This window comes from Homarus americanus, unplaced genomic scaffold, assembly GCF_018991925.1.
Source record: "Homarus americanus isolate GMGI-L3 unplaced genomic scaffold, GMGI_Hamer_2.0 scaffold52512, whole genome shotgun sequence".
Lineage (NCBI taxonomy): Eukaryota > Metazoa > Arthropoda > Malacostraca > Decapoda > Nephropidae > Homarus > Homarus americanus.
In genome coordinates, this window is record NW_024735442.1 from 5,658,665 (window position 1) to 5,673,929 (window position 15,265).

The 15,265-nt window shown below is 49.4% G+C and overlaps 1 protein-coding gene across 1 annotated transcript in view; it reads right to left on the minus strand.

Annotated features, from left to right (window-relative positions):
• Positions 1 to 3,187: 3,187 nt before the first annotated feature.
• The window catches only part of LOC121870896, a 101,261-nt gene continuing 89,183 nt past the window's right edge, over positions 3,188 to 15,265 (minus strand). Inside the window, exon 5 of the mRNA XM_042372868.1 lies at positions 3,188 to 3,439. Coding sequence (XP_042228802.1) covers positions 3,188 to 3,439 — 252 coding nt within the window. The remainder of the gene's footprint in view (positions 3,440 to 15,265) is intronic.

Here is a 15,265-nt window from a genome sequence, read left to right on the forward strand (position 1 = left end):
AGATGCCAGAAAACCAGCTTTTTAAAGTGAGACAGATTGTAAGAGCATGGAAACACAGAAGAAGGCAGAGCATTCCACAATTTGGCTGTGTGAGGAAAGAAGGAGGTACTATAACGGGTTATTCTCGTGTGGCCGACATCCACAGAGAAACGGTGGGCACCGCGGGCAAGACTTGTGTTACGAACCCACGTCCTTGCCGGCCGTACACAGGATGCCAAATCCACCGAACATTCCCCGTTAAAATACCTGTAAAAGAGAGAGAGTGAAGCAACATTGCGGCGAAGAGAAAGGGAAGAGAGATTGTCGACTAAAGGAGGAGAGTTAATAAGACGAAATGCCTTTGATTCCACCCTATCTAATAGTTGGACAGAAGAACAGCCACCCCAGATATGAGAGCAGTATTCCAAGTTAGGACGAATGAATCCCTTATATACTTGGAGCAACTGCTCAGGAGTGAAGTAGCTGCGGCATCTGTACAGCATTCCCAACTTTCGGGAGGCAGCTTTAGTTATACTAAGGATGTGTGATTTCCAGGACATATTGGAGGAAATGGTGAGGCCTAACATATTTATTTCAGAATTTGGGAGGATGATAGCGTCCTGAAATGTAATTGGTGGGAGATCGTCTAATTTACAAAGTGTAATTGGTAAATATTGAGTTTTATTACTATTGAACTTAACCAAGTTTGTACCTCCCCATTCAGAGATGCTGCACAGATCCGCGTCGATAGAAGTAATGATATCAGTTCTAGCAACAGATCTAGTTTGAGAGTAAGGAGGAAGGGGAAAATGTGAGGAAGAGTGAAGAGTAGAATCATCAGCGTAAGAATGGATAGAATTAGTTGTAGTGTGAACTAAATCATTGATAAAAAGAAGGAAGAGAGTTGGTGAAAGAACAGAACCCTGTGGGACGCCACTACTGGTAGAGAAAGAGCGAGAAATCGATCCCTCGACAACAACTGCCATGGATCGGTTCTCAAGGAAGCTAGAGATGAGAAAACAAAGTGGGGGAGAGAAACCAAAAGAGGGAAGTTTAGATAGCAAAGACTTGTGCCATACCCTGTCAAATGCTTTGGAGATGTCGAGGGCCACGACAAAAGTTTCCCCATAATCCCTAAGAGAGGATGACCAAAGATGGGTGCAATAGGAGAGCAGATCACCAGTAGATCTCTCCTGGCGAAAGCCATACTGGTGATCCGACAAAAGAGAAAGGCGTTCAAGGTGACGGAGAAAATGGGAGTTCAAGATAGTTTCGAAAATCTTAGAGAGGGATGAAGTTAGGGCAATGGGGCGATAGTTAGAGGGATTAGAATGGTCACCCTTCTTCGGGATAGACTGAACCAAGGCATGCTTTCAGGAAGAAGGAAAAGTTTGGGTTTTGAGGCAAAGGCGAAAGAGGCGAGCAAGCACAGGGCTTCAGCACACTCCCTCAGAACACGAGGGGGTATTCCGTCCTGTCCATGCGCCTTACTCACATCCAACCTGGATAACCCACCGGCAACCCTGCGAGTGGAGATTATAGGAAAGTGCATTGGTTCAGTAGGAGGTGCAGGGGTAGGAGGGATACAGTGGGAATCGTCTAAGGTGGAATTAGAGGAGAATAAGGTGCCAAAGAGGTTGGCTTTGTCAGGGGGAGAGTTGGCTAAAGAGTTATCGGGACGGAAGAGGGGAGGAAAAGAAGGCGTGCAGAAGTTGTTACAGATGTTTTTAGTTAAGGACCAGAAGGATTTACTAGATGAAGAATTAGTCAGGACAGCGGTCTTTCTTTTAATAAAATTCCGCCTGGCCCTGCGAAGAATAGCCTTACAACGATTCCTAGAAGTAATGAAAGAGGTGTGGATAATAGGAGAAGGAGATAGTTTCATAGCTCGATATGCCCTATCTCTCACCCTGCATGCAAGAGAGCAGGAGTGATCAAACCATGATTGTAATGTGAAAGTTTTGGTAGAAGATGGGATAAATGCACTCATACCGCCCTGTATAACCCCAGCAATGCTGTCAGCACATACCGAGGCATCCCGAGTGGAAAAGCAACATTCATCCCAAGGAAAGTCGGTGAAGAATTTTCGCAAGGCTTGCCAACTTGCCCTCCAATAGTGCCATAGTTGACGTTTAGAGGGGGGTGGGGGAGGTGGTCGTGCCCAGTTTGATTTAATAGAAATAAGGTTGTGGTCAGAAGACCCTAAGAGGGCAAAAATTGAGTATGAATAGTGTAGAGTTGGTAGAGTTGGGAGAACAGCATAGGAAACAAAAAAAAATAGTCACAGTAGGTAGAGATATTTTGAGCCAGATGACATCATAATGGGGAGATTCAAGATCCGTGAGTCGGGCTATAGGTGTACGTGTATTGCAGTAGGCGCATACACCTCCCTTAGAACAAAAGGAGGTATAAAGGTTGTAGTTAGAGACTTGAAAAGGTTTGGGGTGAAGCTGCTTTGGTCAGTTGAAGTTCGGAGAGTAGTAAGAGGTCGGGGGAAGAAGTTGATAGATGGTGCTCCACAGAAGAAAAATTGGATCTCAGTCCGCGAATGTTGGAAAAATGAAGTGTGAAAAAAGCCGATCCTCCAGTAACCGCGGTGGCGTCAGTTGAAGCCCCAGTAACTTGAAGATGATCAGGTCGGCCCTGGGGTCCACAACCTTCCCGACCAGTGGGACCCATCCGAGAAGGCCCCGCTTCAGTATTAATATCAACTGACATAGGAGAATAAAATAGAATGAATAAAAGTATTAAAAATTACTAAAAGTATGTAAAAGTATATATATATATATATATATATATATATATATATATATATACTTTTTGTAAGTAGAAGACGTACTTCTTAAATGTGTTTATCTATGTATCTTTATATTGAATACATGTGAAGACTTCTTTAAGTTCACTTGTGTTTGTGTAGTTTATAAAATAATGATTGTTTGTGAACTACCTGAGTGGAGAGTGCGTAGAACATCGCGCTGGCTATGACGTCAGGAGTTGATGACGTCCTTCTCAGGGAGGGATGACGTCACGTCTTGTTGTAATCCACCTGGGTCTTGCGGCGATCGGTCTAGGGGCTGAGCAGGGTCTTGCAGCGATTAGCCTGGGGGGCTGATCTGGGGCTGACCTCTGGGCTGGAGCGATCGGCCTGGGGGATGATCTGAGGCTGACCTCTGGGTTGGAGCGATCGGCTTGGGGGCTGATCTGGGGCTCAACTCCTGGTTGGTGCGATTAGCCTGGGGGCTGATCTGGGGCTGAACTCTTGGTTGGTGCGATCAGCCTGGGGGCTGATCTGGGGTTGTGCTCTGTTGCACACCGACGAGTCTTGATTGTTTAAGCAAGAGATTGTTTGATTGTCTGGAACCACAACCTTCCTAAACTCCGGTGATATAGTGTTAGCTGGTGGTAATCTCAGCCCACACTCGGGTAGGCTCGACTGCTCTCGGCTCCAGTCGGGTTTAACCTTCAGTAGTAGGTGTCACTGATGGTTTAACTGCTAAGTTTGCAATTTTGTATAATGTTTTTGTTACCACTGTATCTCTATGTATACGTTTTGCAAGTGTTTATAGCCACTGTCCACTTAAATTTCTTGTAGTTGCTTGTTTGCTGCTGATTCACTTAGGATGCCACCTAAGTCACAAGAATCACTTGAAGTAATGTTTATTTCTGAGTGTTTGGCCGATTCTTCTTATAATCCGTCTCTCCGCTTGCCACCAGTGTGTTGGTCACACAATATATATATTTGTATATATATTAGATCTTGATTTGATAAGTGGCAGGGCTGAAGTAAACACTTTGTTGGTTTTATTTTATTGTAGAAAAATATAGTTTCACAGGTACTGAGTTCAGTTGAGAGTATTTTGCACCTTCTCTTCTACACTAAGGGAAGTGTCTTAGTGCACTTATGTGGGAGAACACTTAAGTGAGTTGTTCACTGAGTAACAGGTGATATGACAGTCTCTCTCTCACACCAGGGAGAGGGAGTTGTCAACGCTCCTCACAGGATGTTGTTGTTTGTCATACTCATGGATGAATGACTTGGTGAATACATGGGTAATATACATTGGGTATATATTCATATAATACAAATTGTGCTGTTACATACTGTGAGAGGTTGGAGTCATAGACCATGTTTTCTATAGACTTTATTATAACAGCGTCAGCTGGGCACTGGCCATCAGGCGCTGCCAAGGACAAGCCCCCCCACTCAACATGGGAAAACATATCGTACGATGGTACACTCTTACATCTCCCCCCCAAGTTAAAAGGAAATGACAATGCACCTTTGAACTAACAAAAGGAAAACAATGCATTCATAAAAACAACAATAATGCAGGAAAAACCAGTCAAACAAAGGAAAAAAAAAACAAAAACAAAACAAAAACAAAAAAAACCTCTAAACTGATTTTACATCACATACACTACACCACGTAGTCCGTCAACCAGCCCGGAGGCCTACGGCCTCTCCTGGGCCTGGCCGCGCTCGACTGGGGAGGGGCCGTGGGTGCGGAGGAGGGCGCGGGTATGGAGGGCACAGCAGAAGGGGGCCCAGGAGGCACAGCTTGGTGCACCACCGGAGTAGTAGGCACAGGTGTGGAGCCGTTTCGCAAGTGGCGTCTGTTTCGGATGGACACCCTGCCACTGCCACCCAACCTGACGGCATACTGCCTGTGAGGGCGGGCTTCCACCACTATGCCTGTCCTGTCCCAGAGCTTGGTAGCTGCGTCCTGCACACGCACCTGCGTGCCCACGACTAGGGGAGCCAGCTGGCGGGATACCTCCCTCCGCGACAGGACCCCATCCTGTGTTTCGGCCAAGCGCACCTCCCTCATACGAAGTGCCCGCCGCCAGTGCTGGTCCACCTTATAGTGCTGTCTGGCCACGGGAACGCCGTCACGGAGCTGGCGGCCGGTGGCAAGCTGGGCGGGCGACTTGTTCACCCCCCGCAGAGGCGTGTTCAGGTACTGGAGGAGGGCCTGGGATGTCCTATCGCAGTCCAGGCTACCCCCGGGCCCAGTATTATCCCTGAGGAGCCTCTTGGCAGCCTTGACCCCAGCCTCTGCCCTGCCATTGGACTGGGGGAAGTGGGCCGACGAGAGGCGCACCTCGACCCCCCATGACTTGAGGAAATCTGTCATCTCAAGGCTGGCAAGGTTGGTACCTCCATCTGTGGAGATCTGCTCAGGTACCCCCCACCTCGTGAAGTAGGCCCGCAGACTGGCGATGATTTTTCCAGAGGTGGCCTCGTTGGGGAAGTGGGCGATCTCCAGCCAACCTGTCAGTCGGTCAGCATATGCTAGGTACGTGCGGCCCTGCAGGTGGAACAAATCGGCCACCACTTGTTGAAAGGGATAGTCTGGCGCTGGGGTCAGAACCAACGACTCCGGAGGCTGGGAAGGGGCGTGGGTCTCGCAAGCAGCACACCGGGACCGATGATACTGCAGGTCACCCTCCATGCCAGGCCAATAGACAGACTGCCGGGCCCGCCTGAGCATTGAGTCGAGGCCCTGGTGCCCCACATGCAGGTTAACGGCGACCCGGTGGCGGAGGGAGTCGGGGATGACAAGGCGCACGCAGCCCTGGTCAAAGGTGTAGGTGACCAAACCCCTGACCACAGCCAACCTGTCCCTCACCGAGAAGTACGGGCGCAGACAGGCCACCTCCTGTGACTTGTGGGGGTGCCAGTCGCCCGCCAGCACCCTCGACACTAGAATCTGGTACACTGGGTCGTCCGCCGCCGCTTTGCACACTGTGTCTTCGTCCATAGTGATGCACCCATCCTGATCCAGTGCTGCGATTGTGACTGCACACACTGCAGCACACAGGTCCTCCTCTTGGTCCATGTCCTCCGCATCAGGCGCCGCCCTGAGGGAGGGGAAGCGGGATAGGGCGTCAGCTGCACAGTTCCGCTTCCCTGGCAAGTATTTGACCGTGAATCGGTACTGCAGGGTCTTCTCCTTGAGCCTGAACAGGCGCGGATTCGCCACATCCGTGAAGGCTCTGTCCCCTAGCAAGCCAACTAAGGGGCGGTGGTCCGTCACCAGAATGAGGTTCGGGCAGCCAAGGAGGAACAGCCTGGCCTTGCGCAGGCACCACACCACAGCCAGGGCCTCCCCTTCTACTGCAGCATAACCGGCCTCGGCCGTGCTCAGATGTCGGCTACCACACAGAGCCAACCGCCACCCTCCTCTGCAGCAGAAGGGCGTCTCTGGAGAGGCACAGGCACAGTATTGTTGCAGGACGACGAAGCCGATGCCCTCCCTGCTCCAATCAGTGACAGCTGCCGTAGGCCTGGATTTGTCGTAGTACACCAAGCCGTCTCTGGCCAACTGACAGATGGTGTCCTGGGCCTGGCGAAACTTGAGCCGCAGCTGGTCGTCCCAATACACCTGCTTGCCCACTGGCTTCTTGAGGAGCTCACGGAAGGGCTCCATCACAGGTGCAGTGGCAAGGAAGGGAGCCAACTGATTAACCAGGCCATGCCAGGACCTGATGTCAGTGATTGATGGCTGATCCGGCATGGGGAAGTCCTTGATGGCTGACAGACGTTGGGCAGTGGGCTGGTACAGGTCCCACCCCAGGAGGAAACCCACAAACTCAGCTTCTCTCCTGCAGAACAAGAACTTTTCTGGTTTCAGCGTGATACCTGTGCGAGCGCAGGTCTCCAGAAAATCGTAAGTGTGCCAGAACGCCCCCTTCACACTGGAGTCATAGAGGAGAGTGTCATCCACGCACTTGTACTTGCGGGGCACATCCTGAATAGCGTCGTCAAACCTCTTGGTGTAAGCATCTGACGCTGAGCAATGTCCCATGGGCGTCCTGCAGTATCGAAAACGTCCCCACGGCGTGATGAATGTGGTCAGGCGTCTACTCTCCTCCTCCAACTCCACTTGATGAAATCCCCAAAAGGCGTCGGCGACGGTTTTGAACGAGTGCACTGGCACCCCAGACACCATGTCGAATGGTGCAGGTGTGTGGTGCGTCTCCCTCAGACAGCTTGCATTGAGGCGTTGGAAGTCCACAGTGCGCCTGGGCTGACCGTTTTTCTTGGCCACCACGACCATCCTGGCGCACCACTCCGTAGCCTCACCAGCAGGCACTGGCTGGATGACGCCTCTCCTGACGTCCTCCTCCAACTGGGCCTTCACCTCCGCTTCCCAGTGTTTCGGAACGGGAGCGGGTGTGTGACAGGCGTAGGGGGTCGTGCCGGGCGTCAGGTGGATACGGTGAGGGGGACCAGTCATGACTGGCAGTGGGGACCTGCTGGTGTTGAATGCGGTAGACGAAAAGTGCGTGAGTAGCCATGCCTCCAGCCTGGCCACATTCTCCTCCAAAGGAGGCAAGGGTATCTCAACTGGCCTCGGCGGGAAACGGCTGCTCTCAGGTAAACGGTTCGGAGGTAGATCCCTCCATTGCCCACGGCAGCCACAGCACGTCTATGGAGCGGGAAGTCGACAGGCACCAAGTTGAGTCACTTGCAGGCCTCCAATGACAGATAGAGGGCCTTGGTTGTCTGCACGAAGTAGACCTCTTGGATGGTGGACCCCTCGTCCACACCGAGGCGGCAGGGGGCGGACCCCAGAAACTTGAGCTGTTTGTTCGCCACGTCCCTTAAGCCATTACGGGCCCGAAGTTGCCCCGGACACAAACCGATGTCCCGGAGCAGGGATGCGCCTGCCACACACACCATAGCACCTGTGTCGGCTACAGCCAGCACAGGGGTGGCGGGGGAATTGCCCCCGGCCTGGGACACGAACACTTGTAACCTGGGGTGGCGGGATAGCTGGGCTGTTGCCACTGTAACAGCGCCTGACACATCCACAGGAGCACTTAGGGTTGACTTACTCCTACAACACCTTTTGAAGTGACCAACCTTACCGCAATTGCGACATGTAGCCCCACTTGCAGGGCAGTTACTTTTACCAGGTGCATGTGACACGCCGCAATTACCACAGTGTCCTCGACTTGGGTGTGGAGGTCGGGCGGCAGCTACCTCAGGCTCACTGGTGACGTCATCACCACCCGCCACTGCCTCCGCAACTGTTCCCACCACTGCCTGGCCAGACGTACGACACAATACACCAGCATCTCTCACTGCTGCCTCAAATAACATGCATTTGTTTCTAAGCACTTCAACACTATTATAACTAGAGTACCCCTGGAAAATTTCCCTTTTCAACACTGGGTTACTCAGGCCCACCATAACTTTACGTAGTAGCATGTACTCAGAGAGGTCGTTATCACAGGTGGGACATTTATACTCACACTCCACTGCTTCTGAGAAGCATCGTTGAAAATACCTTTTCATGGGCTCCTCTTCACCTTGTTTGCTGTTGAAAAACTCGTTCCATTTCACAGCTTGGTTTGAAGATTGAAGAACCATTCCACTGATGGCGTCCAGGGCTTCTTTGGGCGAGAGCTGCTCCCACTGACCGCTGGGGTATCTCGAGTCAATCACTCTTTGGAGTGCGGGGACGCAGTTCAGGCGAATGTGGAGTGTGGCCACCAGTTGTGGCCACCCGTTCAGCAGCACCCATGACTCCATGGACCGCCTCCATGTCCTAAACGCAGCTGCTGGCATTTCTGCCTCACACTTCTCTGGAGCGACAGCTGCTGAGGGCTTCATGACCGGCATAGAAGCATGACCACCGCCAGCACCTAGAGACGCCATCTGAGCCATCAATGCACTCATGGCCTGCTGCTGGGCGCGCGTGGTGTTCCCGGCCGGTGTAGAGAAGCCCTGGCGTCCCCTTGAGGGCGTCGAGAATCGTGGACGTGTAGGTGCCATGTCAGCGTTCTTGTCAGGGCTGTAATGGCGTGTCGGGCCCCGACATATCCTACTCACTGTGCGCCATGTGAGAGGTTGGAGTCATAGACCATGTTTTCTATAGACTTTATTATAACAGCGTCAGCTGGGCACTGGCCATCAGGCGCTGCCAAGGACAAGCCCCCCCACTCAACATGGGAAAACATATCGTACGATGGTACACTCTTACACATACAGAGAGCGTCGGGAGTAAGTAATTGGTGGCCATCTGTTGATATCTGTTGTTGTGGACGGAAGGAGGTGTGTGTCCCCGGTGGCCATAAACTCACTGGCGGCACTTTGAGGGCCACTGACACTGGTAGACATCTGTTAATATTTGTCAGTCGACACAGTATCCACGATATATGTAAACACCGCGGTGGTCCTTGTCACTGTGTGTATGTGTGTGTGTGTGTGTGTGTGTGTGTGTGTGTGTGTGTGTAAATTACAAAGCAGATTTGTAGTGTAATATGAACATTATGGGTTTTCTTATATTTAAAATTATCATGAGTAGAGTATAGAAAACAAAACCTTACAGTAACTACCGAGGAGAGTGAAAGAACGAAATAAACTAATGTTATGCACTATACAGTTAGCCCTATAAAAAGGATTACCTTCCAAAATTGTTCTTGGGAATGGAGAGTGAAACAGTAGTCTTAACCATAGACTTTAAGATTGTATGCAGAATGAAACCTTATAAAATGCTATTCCTCCTATTATTCATAAGGAGAAGAGAGAATGAAAAAGGTAAGCATAACTTAAACTAGTAAATTAAAGTTGGTGTGCAGAATGTAAAAAGTGGAGGTTGTTGTGAGATGGTTTACCTGTGTGTGTCTCCAGGTGAACGAGGAGATGGCCGACCTGCTAGACGACTCGAGTGTCGCCTCCTCTGACAACCATGAGAAGATCAAGGTAAATTGATCACTACCTGGGCCACCCATCCACCCTCCCCGGAAGGCCCAGCCAGCGATCTAAGGCAAAACCACCCCAAGGCCTTAAAACTGAACTACACACACCATCCTCTTACCTCATACCTCACACTTCCCTCATACTTCACACCTTCTTACCTCATACCTTACACCTTCCTCATATCTCACACTTCCCCCATAACTGACACCTCCCTCGTACTTGACACCTCCCTCTTACCTAATGCCTCATGCCTTCTTACCTCATACCTCATAACTCCTTCTTTCTTCACACCTTACACCTCCCTCATACCTCATACCTCCCTCTTAAATCATACCTGACTCCTCCCTTATACCACACACCTCCCTCTTACTTCATATCTCACACCTCCCTCTTACCTCACACCTCCCTCTTACCTCATACCTCACACCTCCCTCATACCACACACCTCCCTCTTACTTCATATCTCACACCTCCCTCTTACCTCATACCTCACACCTCCCTCATACCACACACCTCCCACTTACTTCATATCTCACACCTCCCTCTTAATTCATACCCCACACCCCCATACCACACACCTCCTTACCTCATACCCCCACACCTCCCCCACCTCTTACCCCACACCTCCTCATACCACACACCTCCCCATACCACACACCTCCCCACTCTCACACACACCTCCCCATACCACACACCCCTCACCATACCCCACACCTCCCCTTCATACCTCACACTCCCCATACCACACACCTCCTTTCACCCTCACACCCCACACCTCCCCTACCTACACATTCCCTTCACTGTACCCCACTCCCCTATACTCACACACCTCCCCATACCCCACACTCCCCACCACACACCCCCCTCACACACACAACTCCTCTTACCTCATACCCACACCTCATACTTGCTACACTTCCTCATACCACCACACACCTCCTCTACCATAAATTCCACACCTCCTCTACCTCACACTCCTCTACCACATACCGCAAACCTCCTCACACTACACCCTCATACCTCACACCTCCTCTCAATTCACACCCCACACATACCCCACCTCCCTCATGCCCTCAGCATCTCTTACCATACCTCACACCTCCCCACACCTCACACCTCCATCATACCACACCTCCCTCATATCTCATACCTCACACCTCCCTCTTACCACATACCTCACACCTCCCTCTTACCACATACCTCACACCTCCCTCTTACCACATACCTCACACCTCCCTCTTACCACATACCTCACACCTCCCTCATACATTACACTTTCCCCATATCCCATACGTTCTCATGCTGTCCTACCCTTACCTAGCCTTCCTGAACCTAACCTAACCTAGCCTACCTGAACCTAACCTAGCCTACCTGAACCTAACCTAACCTACCTGAACCTAACCTGCCTAAACCTAACCTAACCTTGCCTACCTGAACCTAACCTAACCTGCCTGAACCTAACCTAACCTACCAGAACTTAACCTAACCTAGCCTACCTGAACCCAACCTAACCTAGATTAACTGAACCTAACCTAACCTATTCTACCTGAACCTAACCTATTCTACCTGAACCTAACCTAACCTAACCTAGATTGACTGAACCTAACCTAACCGAAACTAACCTGACCTAACTTGCCCATAACCCAACTTAACTAATCCTTAACCTACCCTGAAAAACGAAACCTAACCTACCCATACTTTAACCTAACTTAAATTACCCATAACCTACCTCGACGTACTCCAAACCTAGCTTACATTAACTTACTCATAACTTAGTTTGATTTAACCTTAACCTAACTTTCCCATAACTTGATTTCACTCTATTCTAGCTTAGGTTAACCAAGTTTCCCATTACATAGCTTTACAGATCCCTAACCTTGCTTAACATAACCTAGCTTACATTAGATCTAACTTTACCCACTTTTGCCTCGACTACTTTTACCCTAACTTAACCTAACTAAAGTTTATAATTAGCGAGTTTAGAATGATATCTAAGAGCTCTGACGGGACTTGTTAAACACTTTGCTGTTAGTTTAATGTTTCATACTCATCGTTATCATCCATACCCACCATCACCATACACCATCATTCACCATCAACAACTCTCACCATCTACTTCACCATCACTCACCATTACAGTCACCATCACTCACCATAACTCTCACCACTCACCACCACCATCACTGAACATCACCACCATCACTAACATCACTCACCACCACCATCATTCACCACCACCACTACTATCACCTACTACCACTTACCACCACTACCACTCATCACAAACTGTCACACCATCATCCAACAACACCACTATCACTACTCATTGCCACCATCACTCACCATCACCCACCACCACCACCACCACCACCACCACCACCACCACCGCCACCACCACCACCACCGCCTCCACCACCACACCATCGCCACCACCACCACCACCGCCACCACCGCCACCACCACCACCACCACCACCACCACCACCACCACCACCACCACCACCACCGGCCACCACCACCACCACCACCACACCACCACCACCACCACCACCATCACTCACCACCACAATCACTCCACCACCACCACTGCCACCACCCACTATAAATCTACACACTTTCAATTAGGTTGCAAGGTGTCATGCCTGCGCAGTTAAGAACCACCTTGGAGGAAGAGGACCCAGAAGAACCCGACTCTGACTGCGGCAGGATGGAGATTCATAGTTCTCCCGACCACCACTCACCTGGCAGAACCTCAGGTGAGTTCTACCTCTCCCACGTTCACCACTCACCTGGCAGAACCTCAGGTGAGTTCTACCTCTTGCACGTCCACCACTCACCTGGCAGAACCTCAGGTGAGTTCTACCTCTCCCACGGCCACCACTCACCTGGCAGAACCTCAGGTGAGTTCTACCTCTCCCACGTCCACCACTCACCTGGCAGAACCTCAGGTGAGTTCTACCTCTCCCACGTCCACCACTCACCTGGCAGAACCTCAGGTGAGTTCTACCTCTCCCACGGCCACCACTCACCTGGTAGAACCTCAGGAAAGTCTTGCCTCACTCCACCACTTTCCCAGAAAGATGTTAAGAAGTGTTGGTATAGAGGATAATTTTATGAATGGAATTAAGTTAATTACATTTAGCAGATGGATTCTTTACGTTTGTTCATCTAAATGTTTGAATACTCGAATATTAAACCCACCACCCCTGTGACTTGGTGATCGAACCCCAGTGCTCTGAGATCTGCCCTATAAACAGGTCATAACTCTTGCATTCAATGGAGGTGTAAATAAACCCTCTCTTTTCACAGTGCCGAGTTGTATATAAGACATACCATAGATACACTAATAAGCACGAGAGTAAACCCCAAAGGAGGCAGGTAGTGTGCACTGACGATATACACAAGCGAGCTCTCATATTATTATGGTTATTTGTTCTCTCTTTTTTTTAATATACAGCAAATATTGTAACCTGAAATCAAATGGTATATGCAGTAGGGTGTGTCATAGGAGGGAAGATCAGCTAAAACTAATGGCCCATCACTTTTTTGGTAGATTTTAGTGTATATAAACAGAAAATAATTTCAGTTTCAATATTTTGCAACCTTTTGCTTGGTAAATTTTAGCGTGAAATTTATCGAAAATCTAACGTACAGCTGCATTAGTGCATTGCACTAACAGAACATTGCTTTCTGACTTCTTATCTTTAACAACCCATCCAATAATATTTTTTTCTGTTTCAGACTTGATGATTATAAGTTGATAATATTTAAGGGATGGCTGCTGTGTCAGGACGAGGGAACCAAAATCCAGCCATCTCAGTCACTATCTTGGGTCTGGGAGAGAGCTCTGACGTCGGAGTTAATACATTGAGAGATGCTTTTGAGATAATGTGTGTTTTAACTAGGTAACCAGTGAAAGAACCAAAGAATTTACACAAACAAAGATATTGCCAGTGATATGACCAAAGTTTTTGTTCTAAGTAATAGTACACTCTGCTAATGCTCAGTTCAAGCCTCCAGTCATAACAAGTCGTATATGATTATGAGAGATCAAGCAGCTGTTGGGAAAAGGCAAGAGATATCTCTCTTGGGAGAGGAAAACTTGCAGTTAAGGACAGCTTTGCCAAGCAACTGGACCAGTTATTTGACATAATTACTTGCAAGTGCCCAATTGTTCTCTGTCCTGAGTTTGGATGCGATCGTGACTGTAAATCCGAGGCCCGGGAATGGGACAACTGGCCGCCGCCATCTGGCCGCCGCGGACTGGGGGTAAACTGCAAACGCCTAATTTTGCGCTCTCAAGGCAGGTTAGGTTAGGTTAGGTTAGGTTAGGTACTTCATGGGCTGCGGCCAGATGGCGGCGGCCAGTTGTCCTAGACCCCTGAGGCCCACATCTCCTGTATTTGCAAGCGTGAACTGAAGATTCCTGTGATCGAACTGGCATTTGTCAAAGCACAGAGAGAGAAGACTGGCAGTATAGGGGCTCTCATGATTTCTAGCCAAGATATTCCGGAGTCCAAGAGACAGGAGGCTGCCACAGAGAGACAGAAGAGTTGCCGAGGAAAAGAGACTTGAGAAGGCCCAGGGTGAGGTAAAAAAGGCCGATGATTGGAGTCAAGCTGATTCAGAGTTTAATGACTTCCCCATGGCTGATCCGAGTGCTGACCAGGAGAATGGTGACTTTGTCCCTAACCCAGAAAATAATGATCCCAAACCTTCCAGGCATAAGATTCGAAATAGGAAAGATATCCCGAGCATAGCTCTGGCCAGCATGCGACACCACACTGGTCTCACAGAAACTGCAGAGATAGCAACAGCTGCTTGGATTGACGGTGGTTTGATAACACCTGATGATGTTCACCTGGTGATAGATCATAACAAAGTAAGGAGAGCTCAGGAGAAACTTGTCAGTAACCTAGAAGAGGAGTTTGATAAGGGGATAAGAGAAAATGGAATCAATTGTTTGTTCTTTGATGGGAGAAGGGATGACACTAAAGTGTTCATGAAAGGTGGAGATTCTGACAAGTTGTTCCCTGCCATGGTGAAGGAGGAACACTACTCCTGCTGCAGTGAACCAGGAGGGAAGTATTTGTGGCATTTCACTCCAGAGAAAGATGACATCAGGAAACCAGCTGAGATAGTGGCAGATAACATTGTGAACTGGCTCAGAGAGAGGAACGTAGACCAGACCCTGCAGGCCATTGGAGGGGACAGCACCAACACGAACACAGGGTAGCAAGGGGGGGTCATACAGTGGATAGAGCGGAAGATTGGGAGGAACCTGGTCTGGATTGTTTGTGACCTCCACACCAACGAGTTGCCACTCAGACATCTGATCCAGGAGCTGGATGGCAAGACTCTTTCAAACAACAGATGGTCTGGTCCTCTTGGCAAGATGCTGGACTCTGCCACTGAGTAAATTTTAACTTGAAATCTTATGAAAATTCAGTATTCCCACCCTTTTACCAACACCACTAAATAGCTTATTTAAAGTAAAGTAAATGTATTAGGTTAATTTATTAGGATGAAAATGATCCAGAATAGTGAAACGAATGATCTTGACACATTTATTAAA